We start from the raw sequence: 15,098 nt of genomic DNA on the forward strand, positions 1-15,098 counted from the left end.
TATTCACATTCTACTTCAGACCTAAAACTAATCACATTATCATGTAAACTTCTAGTTCATAGCTAAACTTTACAATATTCACATTCTAGTTCAAACCCAAAACTAATAACATTCTCACTAGTTCAGACCTAAAACTAATCCAATTTTCACGTAAACTTCTAGTTCAATACAATAACCATATTCTAGTTCAGACCTTAACATTACGATTTTCTCGTATAAACTTCTAGTTCAAGCAATGCATTATATATTCTCATGTAAATTTCTTGTTCATAAACAAAATTCCAATACAAATTTACATGTAAACTTCCCACTCAGAGCCAAACATTACATTAGGTGTTAGATTTTACAATACACTCATATAAACGTTCCATATTTCATAAACTTACAATAAAACATTCAAGCGCTCTCAATTAAAAAATACAAAGTGTCATTCTTGTGCATAAAAATATTATAATAAGTCCCTTTTTTCTTTCTGAAAATCAAATCCATTCCTTCTCCCTATACGACATATCGCTACATGAGACATTCATTGGGATTCTATTTCACTATAAAATTATTATTCTCAACTAAAATATTTTCTTGGTTCAGAAGATTTCCATTCTCAAATTAAGAAGACTATTAAAAATTATGTTTTACACCAAAAAGTCTATCGATTATTTAAAAAAGAAATTTCGTTTTATATGGGCTGTTTTTTCCTTCTGTTTTCCAATCCCAATGTTTGTCCCCTTGTGGCTCACTTCCCCATATAAGACTGGCTGAATAGTGACAACATGCCAATACTGATATAATGTAAAAAAACTCTTACACTATTCAAACAGGCCACATCAGGATTCGGTACTGGTCTACTAAAGAGTATATTCGACAAAATTACACCAGGGGTAAGGGACTAATAATCATTTATATCCTTATATAACTTTTTACATATTTCAATATATTTATATATAATATTACCTTTTTTGTTTAAAATTTTATATATTATTTTTGAATCTAGCATATTGAATATAGGTACAAAAAGTATTGTATTATGCAGTAAAATAGCTTTTAAAGTATGTTGTCATGTTACTAGAAAATGTTTATATTAAATTTATAGTCATTTTTTGTCGAGTATTACATAGAAAGTTGAATCGGAAATCGCAATCATGAGTCAATAATATATTACTTACATTATGGGGATGCATAATCAAACGAATTAACTGGGTTTTTCGTGATTATTTGATCAATTGGTGCTTTTTCAAATGTTACTATTTTTGTTGGACTTTTTAAACCCTACCACATTCCATATAATATGACAAACGTAAGACTTTAAAAAAAATACTTTTCATCTCGATTGACACATTCAACGAATTATATAGGTACATTTAGACAATGTTTTTCTAGAACTCACACATTGAACATTGATTGTATTAGAACATAGCACTTATTAGTAGTTTCCCACCAGCACATACTACACCACATTATACAACACAAAAACCATCATTTATTATGTAAAAACTAAAATAGAATCACATTCAGGTAGGTACTACTATACTATGTAATATTTAGTAAAAACAACTAACCGTTTCTATAACTAACCTGACTTTCTTTAAAAACTCTTATTTGTGCTTTCCATTCTTCAATTCAGCTTTCTTCAATGTCCTTAGCATTTATTATGGCATATTATGATACCCTTATAATGCTTTATAACACGTATTACGGGTAAGCATAACATACGTTATAATCTACACGTTCGTAGATGGCGTTCATTTAATGATTTTAGTAAAATATGCATTTTGCAAGTTCTGCTTTAAAATATTAAGGCAAAATTATTTGTTTGCGCCCGTACAAACGTAATATAAATATGAATAAATAGTTTTGTCGGAATAAAAACTCAATTCTTTCAAGAAAGGCATACAAAAAGATTATATGGGATTAATTCACCAATACAATATTGTATTTGTATGCTTTTCTTGTAAGAATTGAGTTTTTATACGAACAAAACTATTTATTTATATTCATATTGCGTACGTATGTGCGCGAGCAAAAAAAAATCATCTCAATATTGTAACGCATAACTTGCAAAAAGGGTAATAGCCTTCTATGAACATATAGATTTTAACAAACGTCGCGTTTAACCTTAAACTATTTGAAACACCAAAACCACAAGATATGATGTTAGTTTATTTGAGAAAATGATTATCATCTCATACCTATCCCAGATTCAAAACAATGTTACACAGCAATCTTTGGGAAAGAATATGCGATTTCAACAGAATTATTTCTGTCTTAATTTTTTCAAGTAAACTAGAATAAGTGTAGGCATTTGGAAAAGTCAAATAATTCTAGACGTTAAGGTCTTAAAGCCTGATACTATCTTGATGTTTGGTGTCTCTGTGAGGTACGAATACCTATATCTAAAAAAACAAATAATAACCTATAAATATTGTAAATACTATTTATTATTACTACATTATATTATTTTACACAGTCTACTAAATTAGATAATAGAAATAGAACCCACATTTTGTTCGGATGCACAAATTTTTTAATGCATTTGGAATGACCTGTCAAAAATTTTTAAAATAATATCTTATTTTTTTAGGTAGGTACTGTTAGGTTATGTGTACAAAATAATATACTTTTTCAGTATAATTAGCATTATATGTATTTTCATATCTGTTAAAAAAAACGATACTACCTACGTAAACTTTTATCACTCAATTTTGTTGGAATAACTTTTGAAGGTTATACTCATCAATGTAATATATCATTGAGAAACCAGTAAATCTAAACGAGACATGTTACATATCGAGGTCTAGAATACTGAGAGTTAATACGTACTGAGATCCTGGGTTCGATTCCTAGATGAGACTTGTTCTGTTTCATGTTTCATTTCGATTTATTAGTATCATCTTCTTTTTCAATGATAAATTTTATTATTCAATTTAAAATAGATAAGAAAGATTAAATTAGTTAATCTATTGAAGCATAATTAGTTTTTTTTCATTCCAATTGATTTACACGTATATAAGTATGAAACTTGATTTAGAAGAATTTTTTATACAATTAACTCCTTAATAACTCCTTTTATTTGCGAAGAATATGCAGGATGTTAATATATTTCATCGAAAAAGGTACCTATATTATTATAAAGTATGTGAAAGTGGGATTCGTTACCTTGTTGAAGACAATTCCCCTGAGTGAGAAAAAATTACAAAAAGGGTATTGATTTGAAAAAAATATAACAGTTATCGAAAAGTAAATGGAAATCTTCAACTTTGGTTACAAATCATAAGACTTTTCCTTACTGAAAATCCCACTGAGGAAAAATTACTGGTTTTATTGGTAAAATGACGCAAAAGCTAATATACATGATGGATAACTTTGTAGCTCAATGTAAATCTCGTTGAATTTTATTCAACCTACTATTTCCTACAATTGTATTATAAGTTTCTGCGTCACTTCTCCTACAACTGAGATCTTGTGGAAATACTAAAATGCACTCAAAAGTCTGTAAGAATTTCTGGAAGATCTCAAGTTCTAAAAAACATCTATTTATATAAATGGCTAGACACTGTCTGCCAAGATGGTTGCAGAATTTGCTGCAACAGACTATACATTGGTAAAAAAAATATTTAAAAGTGCATGATTTTGATAAAGACATTTTGTGCATATAGACTCACCAAACTTATTTTTCATATACTTTTTTCAAAATCTTACTTTTGAGTTTTGCATTTTGTTTTTTACCAATGTAACTCTAGAGATTTCTGCTAGTCTGGGCATTTATATATAAAGTAATGGTTGCACTGCGTGAAAAATTTCTTATAGAATATGAAAGCTATAACCTTTGTACAACTCTACCAGAAAATTAATGGATCTAGATGGCAAAGAGATTGGAGATAAGATTAGAAAACATTTGTTTAAAAATGAAATTTAATTGCCGGCTTCAGTGTTACCTTCCACCTACAACATGCGTCTCTTCAAGACCAATGTTCACTCCTTCTTCTCTTCAAAAAGACCCTCCACACAGCATCCCTAAAGATGACATAGGTTAATAATATAAGGTGGAGTTAATATTTTTTTAAATTTTAAAAAACGTAATATTCTAGATAAATCAATCATTTAATTCATGATAAAGGTGTGCCCGTACCAAGCGTGCCAAAATGCAAATAAAATGTCGTCTCGTGTTTCATCAAGTTTCTGGTACAGTTTTAACTAGACAGTAAATTGGTTGGGTTGCTTGAACTGAAATGTTAAAAGAGCAGTACAACAAATGTGATTGCTTCTCGTTGGGCGTCTGTAGCAGACTATGGGGTCCGGCGTGCCCGCGATCGAAATCACTAAAGAGGGGGCCGCCGACGGCAATCTGTCTGGGGACGAGATGGATGGGGGCCCCCGTCGGCCCCAGCGAAGCCCCCATCACACGCCCCAACACATGCAGGTTGGCAGACAGTCTACTTGTTGGTATTCTCTCACCCGTCACCAGTCTTGTGGCTAGCCAGCCAGTCTTCTTCTTTCTATCTTTCTCAGTGTGGGCGCCCTGCATCTCAAACTCTGGAACGTCGCGGCGATGTCAATATACATTATATCAATCACCTTGCTTTTACATACCAACTTACTCACTTAAAGTCACACTTAGGTGGGATGGTTTATTCTGGGACGAGTCCAGGCGCACACAAGCAACTTTAGTTGCGGCGACAGTTGGCGACTATTTTAAAATACATACAAATTCAAAAACAGTTTACCTAGTGTCGTTTCACCTTGTGTGCTCACCTACATATTATATTATAGTGGATTTTGATACAGCGATGCAACTGTTGCCCGCAACTAAAGTTCCACGTGTGTACCTGGAGTTAGCTTAATTTGAGAAGGAAAACAGATCAAATACACCTACTTTGTGTGATAGTTTTGCGTTAAGCTGTGTTTTTTTTTTATCTTGGGTACCTACTCCTAAAATCTTAACTTCACGTTTCAACTCTGTTCCATTATTTAAAACCATTCATCTAACGATTTGTGCAAACATTACATTCGTACAGTTTTGGCAAATCTTCAGGTTTACTTGTACCCCGAATGAAACTAACTGGCAACCCCGAGATGGTATCTAGTGCTTTAAGTCCTCGATAAGATATCTGGGAGAGGTTTTCCAACAAACCATGAAGTAATAGCACCACTGCCTGAAAAATACATAATTTACTATCTACCAATAGTTAAAAAAAAACTAACGAAACCCAATACTTGCTCGACTCTCTCCACGAGATTTTAAACAAGGCGAGGGAGCCCAAATGCTACTCTCTTCACCTTACATCTTGCAGTCGTGCTTAGTGTGTTATTGGTTATCTTGTTGCTGTGCTCGATCAGACTAAGAGTCCTTTCACTCGGGCACAAAAAGCCGAAACGAGACCTAGCGCATTTCATACAAGTAGTACACACTGCATGTGACAATGTAGAATAAGCATCAAATTCTGCTAGTCTGAAACTGATTATACGTTTCATCAAAATTGGGGGAATAAATTCATCATCCTTCTTGCATGGCGAATGATCAATTTAAAAGACAAGTGGGTAATCGTGACATCGCCGAGACGTGAGAGAGGCATCAGCAAGTTTCTTTGCAAATCACTAAATGTTCAGCATGACAATCAATATCAATCACAGAACATTATTTCAGTTAGTCTAAGTGGTGTCCTTCGCTAGTGGCTACTCAACTTTCGGATCGAGAAGTGTCTTCCATAATGATTAAATCAATTTCATGTTGATTTACTTATAGTTAAAAAGTAAGCTTTAACACTAACATATATAACTAAATTAATAAATATTGTAAATATCTTTCCTTTAATTTATTGATAATTATAAAGGTTCGTGACTGAAACTTATTCTGAAATATTGAAGAACGCAATGGAGGAGAGAAATTAAAATGTTTACGTGAACTTAAATCGATTCTTTACAATTATGGTGATTCCTACATATTACCATATTGTATTCACAAATAATAGATTGGTAACGAATGCTTGTTGGTTTTGACTACATTTTGATGTAGGTGTGAACCTTATTGATTTGAGTATATACAATTTTCACCAAACATTATTTTTTTGTTGTTGTAAAAACACCTGATCGTCATAATTGTAACAAATTGACTTCATGCTCACGTTGTTTTGTCTAAATAAGTCTCTCCATTACGTCCTTAGTAACTATTTAGCATCAAATGTATCCTCTGCGTACTTTATTAAAATCGCCATATTTATTTCACATCTTTCTCGAATCTAATAAAATATATCATTGCGCTTTATGACCAATTTTGACAGTTCACATATTTTTTAAATATATGTATGTGATTATTGGTTATGATACATAATTGAAAGAGAAAATGTATTATTTTCATTTATTTACGGTTGTGGGCACACATACTATGTATATTCTCTGTCAAATTAACCATAGATAATAATTAATATTATTTAATACAATATCAGATAAATCTCATCAAAATTAAACGAAAGAAATTATGATGCATCCATGTGGAAATTTTGTCTCTTTAATTCTTACAATTTTTACTGTTTATGTTCACTTCTGCACTATTTTTTTTTTTTAAATCTTCAGTTGCTATTATAAACTACCATTTAACCTGTTCATTTAAAATAATTTAACGTTTTAAAACAATCAATCTCTAAAAATTCATTTAAAGAACTTATTACTGACTGAATATTTTTCAAAGAATTTACTAATTTAAAATAATCTTAAGGTAAGTACCTACATCTTAATGGTTACAAATTGTAAAAAATATATTTTATTAAGCTATGCACTGCGATTCGATATCATTTTGAGCTGAATTATGTGGTAAGTACTAATGAATAAATCTACAATTTTCTTTGGATTCCATTAATGTTTCAAAGAACTTTTATACCAAGGGTTTAGCCATTCTAACACGTTGTTATAACAGAAGTGAAACAATAAATATTAACATACATTTTTTTTCCGATTATGTCCGGGTTAAATCTTCCCCACAGGAAAAACTAAACCCTTCCACACACTTTTACAGAAATTATCATCTAGTCAATCCACATTATGCAAGTGCATATAAGCATAATAAATACAAAACAATACAAGAACAACACGTCAACCCACCAGAGATCACATGGGAAAATAATTCACCGACTCCAGATATTTTCATATCAGAGGGTTTGGCTCGGTAGAACTCCTAACTGGACCTAAATCCTACCGATCCCTCAATATAAATATTTAAAAAATCTTTCGTAATCCTACATGTATTTAAAATGACTGATTTTTGCATTTTATATATAAATTCTTTGACAGATCTAATACCCCTAAATTTTGAAGGAGAGAGCTAGGCATAATGCCAGTAGCCGAAATAACAAATTTGAATTCGATTGACCGGTCAGTGGTTGAGTGGGCATAGCGCTTGGGTCTCACCCGAGCGTCGCGTGTTCGATTCCTCGGCTGGCTAAGTCCTCCATCACAACACAAGCAACATTTTCGGCTTTCTGTGGTGGTAGTAGGAGATTTTCAAACATTGTTGGGTTGTTCGTAACCTGGGAATGTTTGTCTTTCTTTTTTTTTTTTAAATTAAAAAAGATTATTATTTCAGAGAATATTGATATTGACAGGGAATTTTCAAAAAGCTGAGATGGCTTAAAAAATTATATTTTAAAATACCATGAGCAATTTCACGTTAATGCAATGATTAAGACTTTTTCTTCGTTATATCCATGATTTTGTTATAAGCGTGTTTGTCGTTACCAAGTTACACTATGTAAATTCTAATTTAGGCTTATAAACAAATTGTTTAGTAAAGATCATTGTAATTATTAGCATGGGCCCAGAGGTATATTGACAGAAATCACGCGGCCTCCTGAGTTATTCATTTCAAGAATAATTGACATCTATCTCCATACAAAAATAAAAATGTAAATGTTCGTTTGTTCAAAAAACTTAAATCTCCAAAAGTTCTTTACCGATTGCTTTGAAATGTTTACACAACGTTGCATTGGAATACGCATGTGTTTTTATATAACTATATTATATAGATGTCACCTGTGACAGGTAAAAATACAATTTTTGACTGAGCAACAGCAACACATGGTGGAGTACAGCTAGTTTGTAATAAATCTTTTTTTTTTCTGTCCAACAACGTTTTAGGATGGTCTGACCCTTAATACTAATAAAATAATGTTAAAACACCCAGTTAAAATAAAGTTACTTAACAGGTTAAGAAATATATATGGAAATCCAAAAAAAATGTAGCCTGTATGTAGATATATAATGATATGTACAATATTTCCGCATGTTTGTATACCATCAAATACTTAGGTTTTAATTGCACTTTAGTGATTATTTGACCAAAATCGTAAAAGCACTGCTATTGCTTTGTGAATATATAGGTACAACTTATTACGTATATTATTATCTTGTGCTTGCTTAATTTATTTTGAACATTTTACAAAATTTTACTGTAAATGTTTCGAATGAAATGTTCAAAACATTTTTTCAATCAATTTGCCACACAAAACAAATAATTACCACAGTTATTAATTATTCAAAAAATTAATACTTTTTCACTGGAACTACGCACTCAAGATTGATTTTGAAACTAATGATAATTTTTTTCCTTGTACGTTTTCTGGCATTGTAATTACATAATTAAAGTGGTTGAATTATTATTTTAAATAACTTTTTTTTATTAGTATGTCATTATAGTAGGGGACACATTCTTGAGTTCTGGAAGTTTAAAAAGTTGAAATGGGAACCGACGAATGATCACTTGATAAAGTTCTGAAACTTTTTAATTGGAAAAACATTGGGTTTCAGAGCACCACCTAGAAAAAGAAAAAATGGAAAAAAAAATATTTTATTTAAATTAATGTATTCTCAATTTGTAATTGTCTACTTATCCTGTTATCGTTAAACAATCTCGTATACCAGTTTGTATTTGCTACTGAGACCCTTGCAGCTTTCAAGTTCCTATTTACTATTGTCAAATCATCAGTATATAAGAAAAAAAGTCAAAATTCGAATTGACAAAGTCGAAGTGGCCGATTTATTTATTATAGTGGGTTCTATACAGATTGTTCATACCTGAATGATATTTAAATGATACATAATACATGAACCAGTTACCCAGGGATTGTGGGTTCGGTTTCTCTGCTAGCTAAGTCCTCCATCATTAGACAAGCAATATTTTCCTCTTATAATGATGGTAGTAGGGTTTTATCAAATATTGTCAGGATACTTGCAACCGGAATGTTTGTCTTTCTTTAAAAAAAAATAAGAAATATAAAAGAAAAAGAGCGATAAAAGAAAATATCAAAAGATAATACAACAAGAATTTTGACACTTTTCCACTTTGTGTAGCAACACCCGCAGCAACCCAACCAGCAGCAGACCATGCAACAACAACAGCAACAACAACAGCAACAGCAATACCAGCCCCAGGCCGGGCTGCGCATGGGCGAGCAGCAGAGGCCACTGCGCGGGGCCCAACAACCGCCTGGGTACGGGGCGCGGCGGGGTCCGGGAGCACAGCAGGGCGGGCCACAGCACGCCGGGCCCCCGCAGCCTCACAAGCGGAGCCGGTGGTTCGTGGCACTGTTCGATTACGACCCGGCCACAATGAGTCCAAATCCCGACGCGTGTGATGAGGAACTGCCTTTTAGTGAGGGGGATACAATAAAGGTAACGTTTTATGTATTTTATATTTTTAAGGATTATTTGAGGTGGTCTTAATAAATTACATGGAAAGGCTCGTGCGAATAAATTATATATAACGATTTAAAATGTGCCATTTTAGATTTGCCACCAAAATGACATGTTCGTTTTTATTCGTAAATATGGCGGCATTGACCACTCGCTGGGCAACGTCGGTGCCAGCCGTCTTACCAGCCACTGGCGTTTTCTATGTTACAATGACTTTGTAGCCAGTTGGAACCGTTTAAGCCTGGATTAAGGCAATTATTTATTTATTACTTTAATTTATTTAAAAATATTTTGCTCGTTGCCTTTCAAAAGAAAAAATTTAACCCTCGAATAATGGTAAAATTGAAAAATTACGACGTCTATCCAATGACATTATCAAAATACAAGATACGTTTTACTCATACTAATCGAACAAAAAATGTAGCACCGCTAGCTGTACCCTACATTAAGATTGTAGGGTACAGTACATTTACTAGCTGCATCCCAATGGCAATGTGGGCTTTTACAAACATGTCCATAATAATTCAGCGGAACAGAAATCAAAGAAAAATTTTCTTTTAAAATTAAAAAGAACCCATGCAGAAGAATAGTATTACGCTCACCTTAATCGTAATTATTACTAAGATATGTTATTATAGCCTTCTTGTAACTGTGTTCCAAGCTGTTGAACACATCCACAATTTCTGCAACTGCACGCAATCTAGGTACAAGCGATATCTATATAAGCGTATAATATATATCTCAGTCCTGATATTATTGTTACAATGAATGAAAGGAAAATGAAGAAAAGTGGAACTTTTTTACAAACATGTTTGAAGAGAAGATTGTGTCAAAAATACCACTATTCAAAGACAATAAAAACAAACCTTGGATCGACAAACACATACTAGCATTGATTAAAGAGAAAAGGAAAGCCTGAGATGGTTATAGATTATCCAGAAAACACATGGGGAATGTAAATGAGATTGAAAATGAGTATTACAGAGAATATAAACTGAAAAATAACTACCTTTTGTCGCAACTAAGAAATACCAGAAAAAACTTTGAGCAAAAATTGATTGACAGCGGACAGAAACCATTTTACAGTTATATAAGGAAACAGATTGCCTCGAAAGTGTCTACTCCAACCATACTATATAACTTCTCTAACGTAACAGTTACCAGCGAGATAGACATAGCGAACATCCTTGCAACACAATTTGAAAAAACCTATGTAAATGAACCAGACGCCAGTATACCAACTATTAGTCAAGATGTGTATGTAGATAGTTCACTATGCGAAATAGAATTCACTCCATCAGCAGTTGAGAATATTTTGAAGGGGTTGCGAGAAGATAGCGCTACTGGCCCTGATAATATTCCGGCTATTGTTCTCAAAAAGTGTGCAGCAACTCTCAGTCATCCCATAGCTCTGGTTATGCAACAATCCTTTTTAGATGGGAAACTCCCTAAAGATTGGAAGAGAGCTATAATTACACCCATCTACAAAAAAGGTGATAAACTCAAACCAGCAAATTACAGACCTATAAGCTTGACTAGTATTATCTGCAAAACCATGGAAAGAAAATAGTGGACAAGATACGCTCATTCCTGATCAAACTTGACATAATCTCAAACAAACAACATGGATTTGTGCCAAAAAGATCCACGATTACCAATCTCATTCTTAACATAGATTACTGGACAAACGAGTGGGACAAACGGATTCCCACTGACGTAATTTATCTTGACTTCGAGAAAGCCTTCGATACTGTTCCAACCAATAGACTGTTGGCTAAACTTAAATTCCTAGGCATAAGAGGATGACTTCTCGAATGGATCAAATCCTTCCTCACTGAGAGAAAATTACAAGTTCGAATTGGCAACCAACTGTCATCTGAGCGAAATGTGACCAGTGGTGTCCCTCAAGGATCTGTTCTCGGTCCAGTTCTGTTTATTTTGTACATCACGGACCTGCATACTATAATAAAATCAGACTCCAGCTGCTTTGCAGATGATACAAAATTCTTTGCCAACCCACACACTCATCACAACCAACTGCAAAACGATTTAAACGAAATATATCAATGGACAAATGATTGGCTTCTAAAACTCAATGTCGAAAAATGCACTGTCCTACATGTTGGAAAAACTAACCCTACACTTGCCTACAAACTTAATAGAATACCTCTAAAAGCAGTGACATTACAACAAGACTTAGGAGTTACCATATCACAGGACTTGAAATGGGAACCACACATCTCTGGAATTGTGAAAAGAGCAAATTCACTAACATATCTAATCAGGAAAACCTTCCTTGACCTAACACCGGACATGATGTTAAAAATATATAAAACATATGTGCGACCTCTCCTGGAATATGCTTTCCAAATATGGAGTCCTTACTTCGCAAAGGAAATAAATCTGTTAGAGATAGTACAGAGACGTTTCACTAAAATACCAAGAGCTCTGAAAGATCTACGATACGAAGATAGACTCAAGGAACTAAGATTACCAACCTTACAAGAAAGAAGAGAAAGGGGTGACTTGATCGAGACTTTCAAAATTTTATCTGGACATTACAGTTGCCCTAGCATCCAAGAAATCTTCACTACTAATAAAAATATAAATCTCCGTGGACACTGAAAAAAAATTACCAAAACGCCTTTTGCATCTAATCCTAGAGACACTTCCTTGCAAATAGAGTAGTGGATGCTTGGAACAAACTCCCACAACATGTCATCGATGAAACAAATATAAATCAATTCAAAGCTCTATTGGATTCACATTTGGAGAGAAGAAAGTACTTTTTTTTATTTTTTATATTAACTCCACACAGGAGGCCCTGAAGAAAATAATCTCCCTCAGGGCCTATGTCATCTTTGGGGATGCTGTGTGGAGGGTCTTTTTGTGGAGAGGAAGGAGTGAACATGGGTCTTGAAGATTCCCATGTTGTAGGAGGGAGGAAACACAGAGGCCGGCAGTTCGTTCCACAGCCGAGCTGTTGAACTCAAGAACGAATCGTAGAAGCGACCCGTTCTCATGTGACAAATGTCAACCGTGTACAAATGTTGGGCGCGCGTTTGGCGTGTATCCCGACTACGCATCGGTGCGGAAGGGATCAATGACGCTAGTTCCTCAGAGCATCTTCCATTGTAATACCGATAGAATAAGGACAGCATACCTACCCGACGCCTGTGCTCTAAAGATTGCAGTCCGTTTGTTAAGATTGGGGAATCTATCAAACGGACCGCCCGTTTTTGCACAGAGTCAAGGGTTTTTTTCAGGTATTTAGGGGCTCCGGACCAGAGATGGCTGCCAAATTCGACAGTAGGGCGCACTTGTGATTTGTACAGGGTCAGCAGTTGTGTACTATTAAAGTATCTGCGGGCCCTGTACAGTACGCCCAGCTTCTGAGAGGCAAGCTTTACTCTGGCTTCGATGGAACCCCCATACCTGAGCTGGTCACTTATAGTTACACCAAGCATATCAATGGAAGGCCTGTTCGGAAGATTGCTTCCGTTGAAGGAGACTAGATTATCATTTAGATCCCTTTTAGACGTAACCAGACAGGATTGGGTCTTTGAAACATTAAATTCGACGTATTATTTTTACCCCAGGAGGAAATACTCTCGAGATAACCGTCCATTCTCTGCTTCAAAGCCCTCCGAGCCGTTGGAGTTTGTGTGCCCTTTGGGGGCTTGTCAAACAAAAAGCTATCATGAACTGTACTGTCATCCGCGTAGCAATGAATCGGTGCACATGTCAAAAGGTCATTGATGTGCAACAAAAACAAAGTCGGAGACAGAACCGATCCCTGTGGGACGCCAGCATTTATAGAGTGTGAGGATGAGGTGAAACCGTCAGCAACTGCCTGAATCGACCTATCCCTTAAAAAGTCAGCAATCCACGTACACAGGGATGCGGGAAGTCCGTAAGAAGGCAATTTGTTGACAAGTCCTCGGTGCCAGACGCGGTCAAAGGCCTTGGATATGTCTAGTGCGACCGTTTGGGTCTCACCGTGACGTTCCAGGCACCGCCCCCAAACATGCGACACATACGCGAGAAGATCACCGCACGAGCGGTTCCGCCGGAATCCGTATTGACGGTCGTTGATAATTTTGTTCTTCTCGAGGTATGTGAGCAGTTTGTCGTTGATCACACGTTCCATCACTTTGGACAGAACTGATGTGATCGCTATGGGGCGGTAGTTGGCCGGGTTGGAGCGGTCACCTTTCTTGGGAATAGGGTGAATGACCGCTTTTTTCCAACCAGAGGGCACAGTGCCACACTTCAGGGACATTTTGAAGAGCTTTGTCAAAACTGGAACTATTTCCGCAGCACACCTCTGCAATACCAGGGCAGGTATTCCATCAGGTCCACTAGCTTTGTTAACATCGAGCCCCCGTATAACGTGGAGTACATCCCGATGCCGGATCCTCAGCTTTTTCATATAGAAGCCGCAGTGAGGAACCGACGGCGGAACAGCACCTCCGTCATCGAGGGTCGAGTTTTCCGCAAACATTTTCCCTAATAAGTTAGCCTTTTCGGTGGCGGTGTTTGCTAGTGAGCCGTCAGGTCTGGTAAGAGGTGGCAAACTGGGTTTGCAAAAATTCCGACCTATTGAGCCCGCAAGGGACCAGAATGCTCTGCTGCCATGCGGGCAGGCAGCCAGCTTTTTGCTGATCTGCAGGTCGTGTTCGAATTTTGACCTATTAATGATTCTCTTACATTCCTTTGCCGATTTGTTGTATGCTGATCTGCTTTCGGGCGTTCGAGATGTGTTGTAGGCTCGGTAAGACTTAGTTCAAACATAAAACAACTCAATTACTCTCAAACTTGTTGCGAAATCAGATATGAGCGCATCAGCAGAATGCTGCCTGCTCATTACATAATAATAATAAGTAAAAATAATTTTCGATTGAGTACTTCTAGTTGGTATATTGAAGGTAATTAGACTCAATAAATCAGGGCTGTCTATATTTAAATTAATAATTTTTAAAATAAAAGTCAAGTCGGAAACAAGTCTTCTATCTGAGTGTAATTTTAATTCTTTCATAAAGTGGTTGTAATTTATAGTTTCTGTGTCTTAGAAATTTATGGTGAATTTTTTCAATGGATGTGGATTTTAAAGTGAGGGGACTAGAGAAGAATTATATTCTACTTGTCTTCGAACTAAAGAAGAATGCAAGAGTTAATGCTAAAAAGAATGCTTAACCATTCAAATAATGTGTATTTGAATAGGCTGCTAAAGTTAGTCCACTGAATCTACTTCAGTGAAACCACGGCCATAGTCTCAGCTACATATCTTCACCCTATTAATTCAATAAAGATTTATTCATTCATATAATAATTCAAGTACTATGTACTATTCCTGTATAAAGTAGTTAACAATAATATTCAATGCCCAGAGTTGCTAAACAAGATTCAATTCAATGTAC

At 35.1% G+C, this 15,098-nt stretch overlaps 1 protein-coding gene across 7 annotated transcripts in view; it reads left to right on the forward strand.

Annotated features, from left to right (window-relative positions):
- The window catches only part of Rbp (RIMS binding protein), a 230,051-nt gene that overhangs the window by 189,624 nt on the left and 25,329 nt on the right, over window positions 1–15,098 (forward strand). For 4 of the 7 annotated variants that reach the window (XM_089645260.1, XM_089645264.1, XM_089645261.1 and 1 more), the window contains 3 exons: window positions 819–878; window positions 4,280–4,417; window positions 9,337–9,657. In XM_089645260.1, the coding sequence (XP_089501386.1) occupies window positions 819–878; window positions 4,280–4,417; window positions 9,337–9,657 (519 nt within the window). The remainder of the gene's footprint in view (window positions 1–818; window positions 879–4,279; window positions 4,418–9,336; window positions 9,658–15,098) is intronic. The other 3 variants (XM_089645265.1, XM_089645263.1, XM_089645266.1) reach the window with 3 other exon arrangements.

The sequence above is a fragment of the Hesperophylax consimilis genome, chromosome 22 (genome assembly GCF_061612785.1).
Source record: "Hesperophylax consimilis isolate HC1 chromosome 22, BYU_Hcon_1.0, whole genome shotgun sequence".
In the NCBI taxonomy this organism is placed as follows: Eukaryota; Metazoa; Arthropoda; class Insecta; order Trichoptera; family Limnephilidae; genus Hesperophylax; species Hesperophylax consimilis.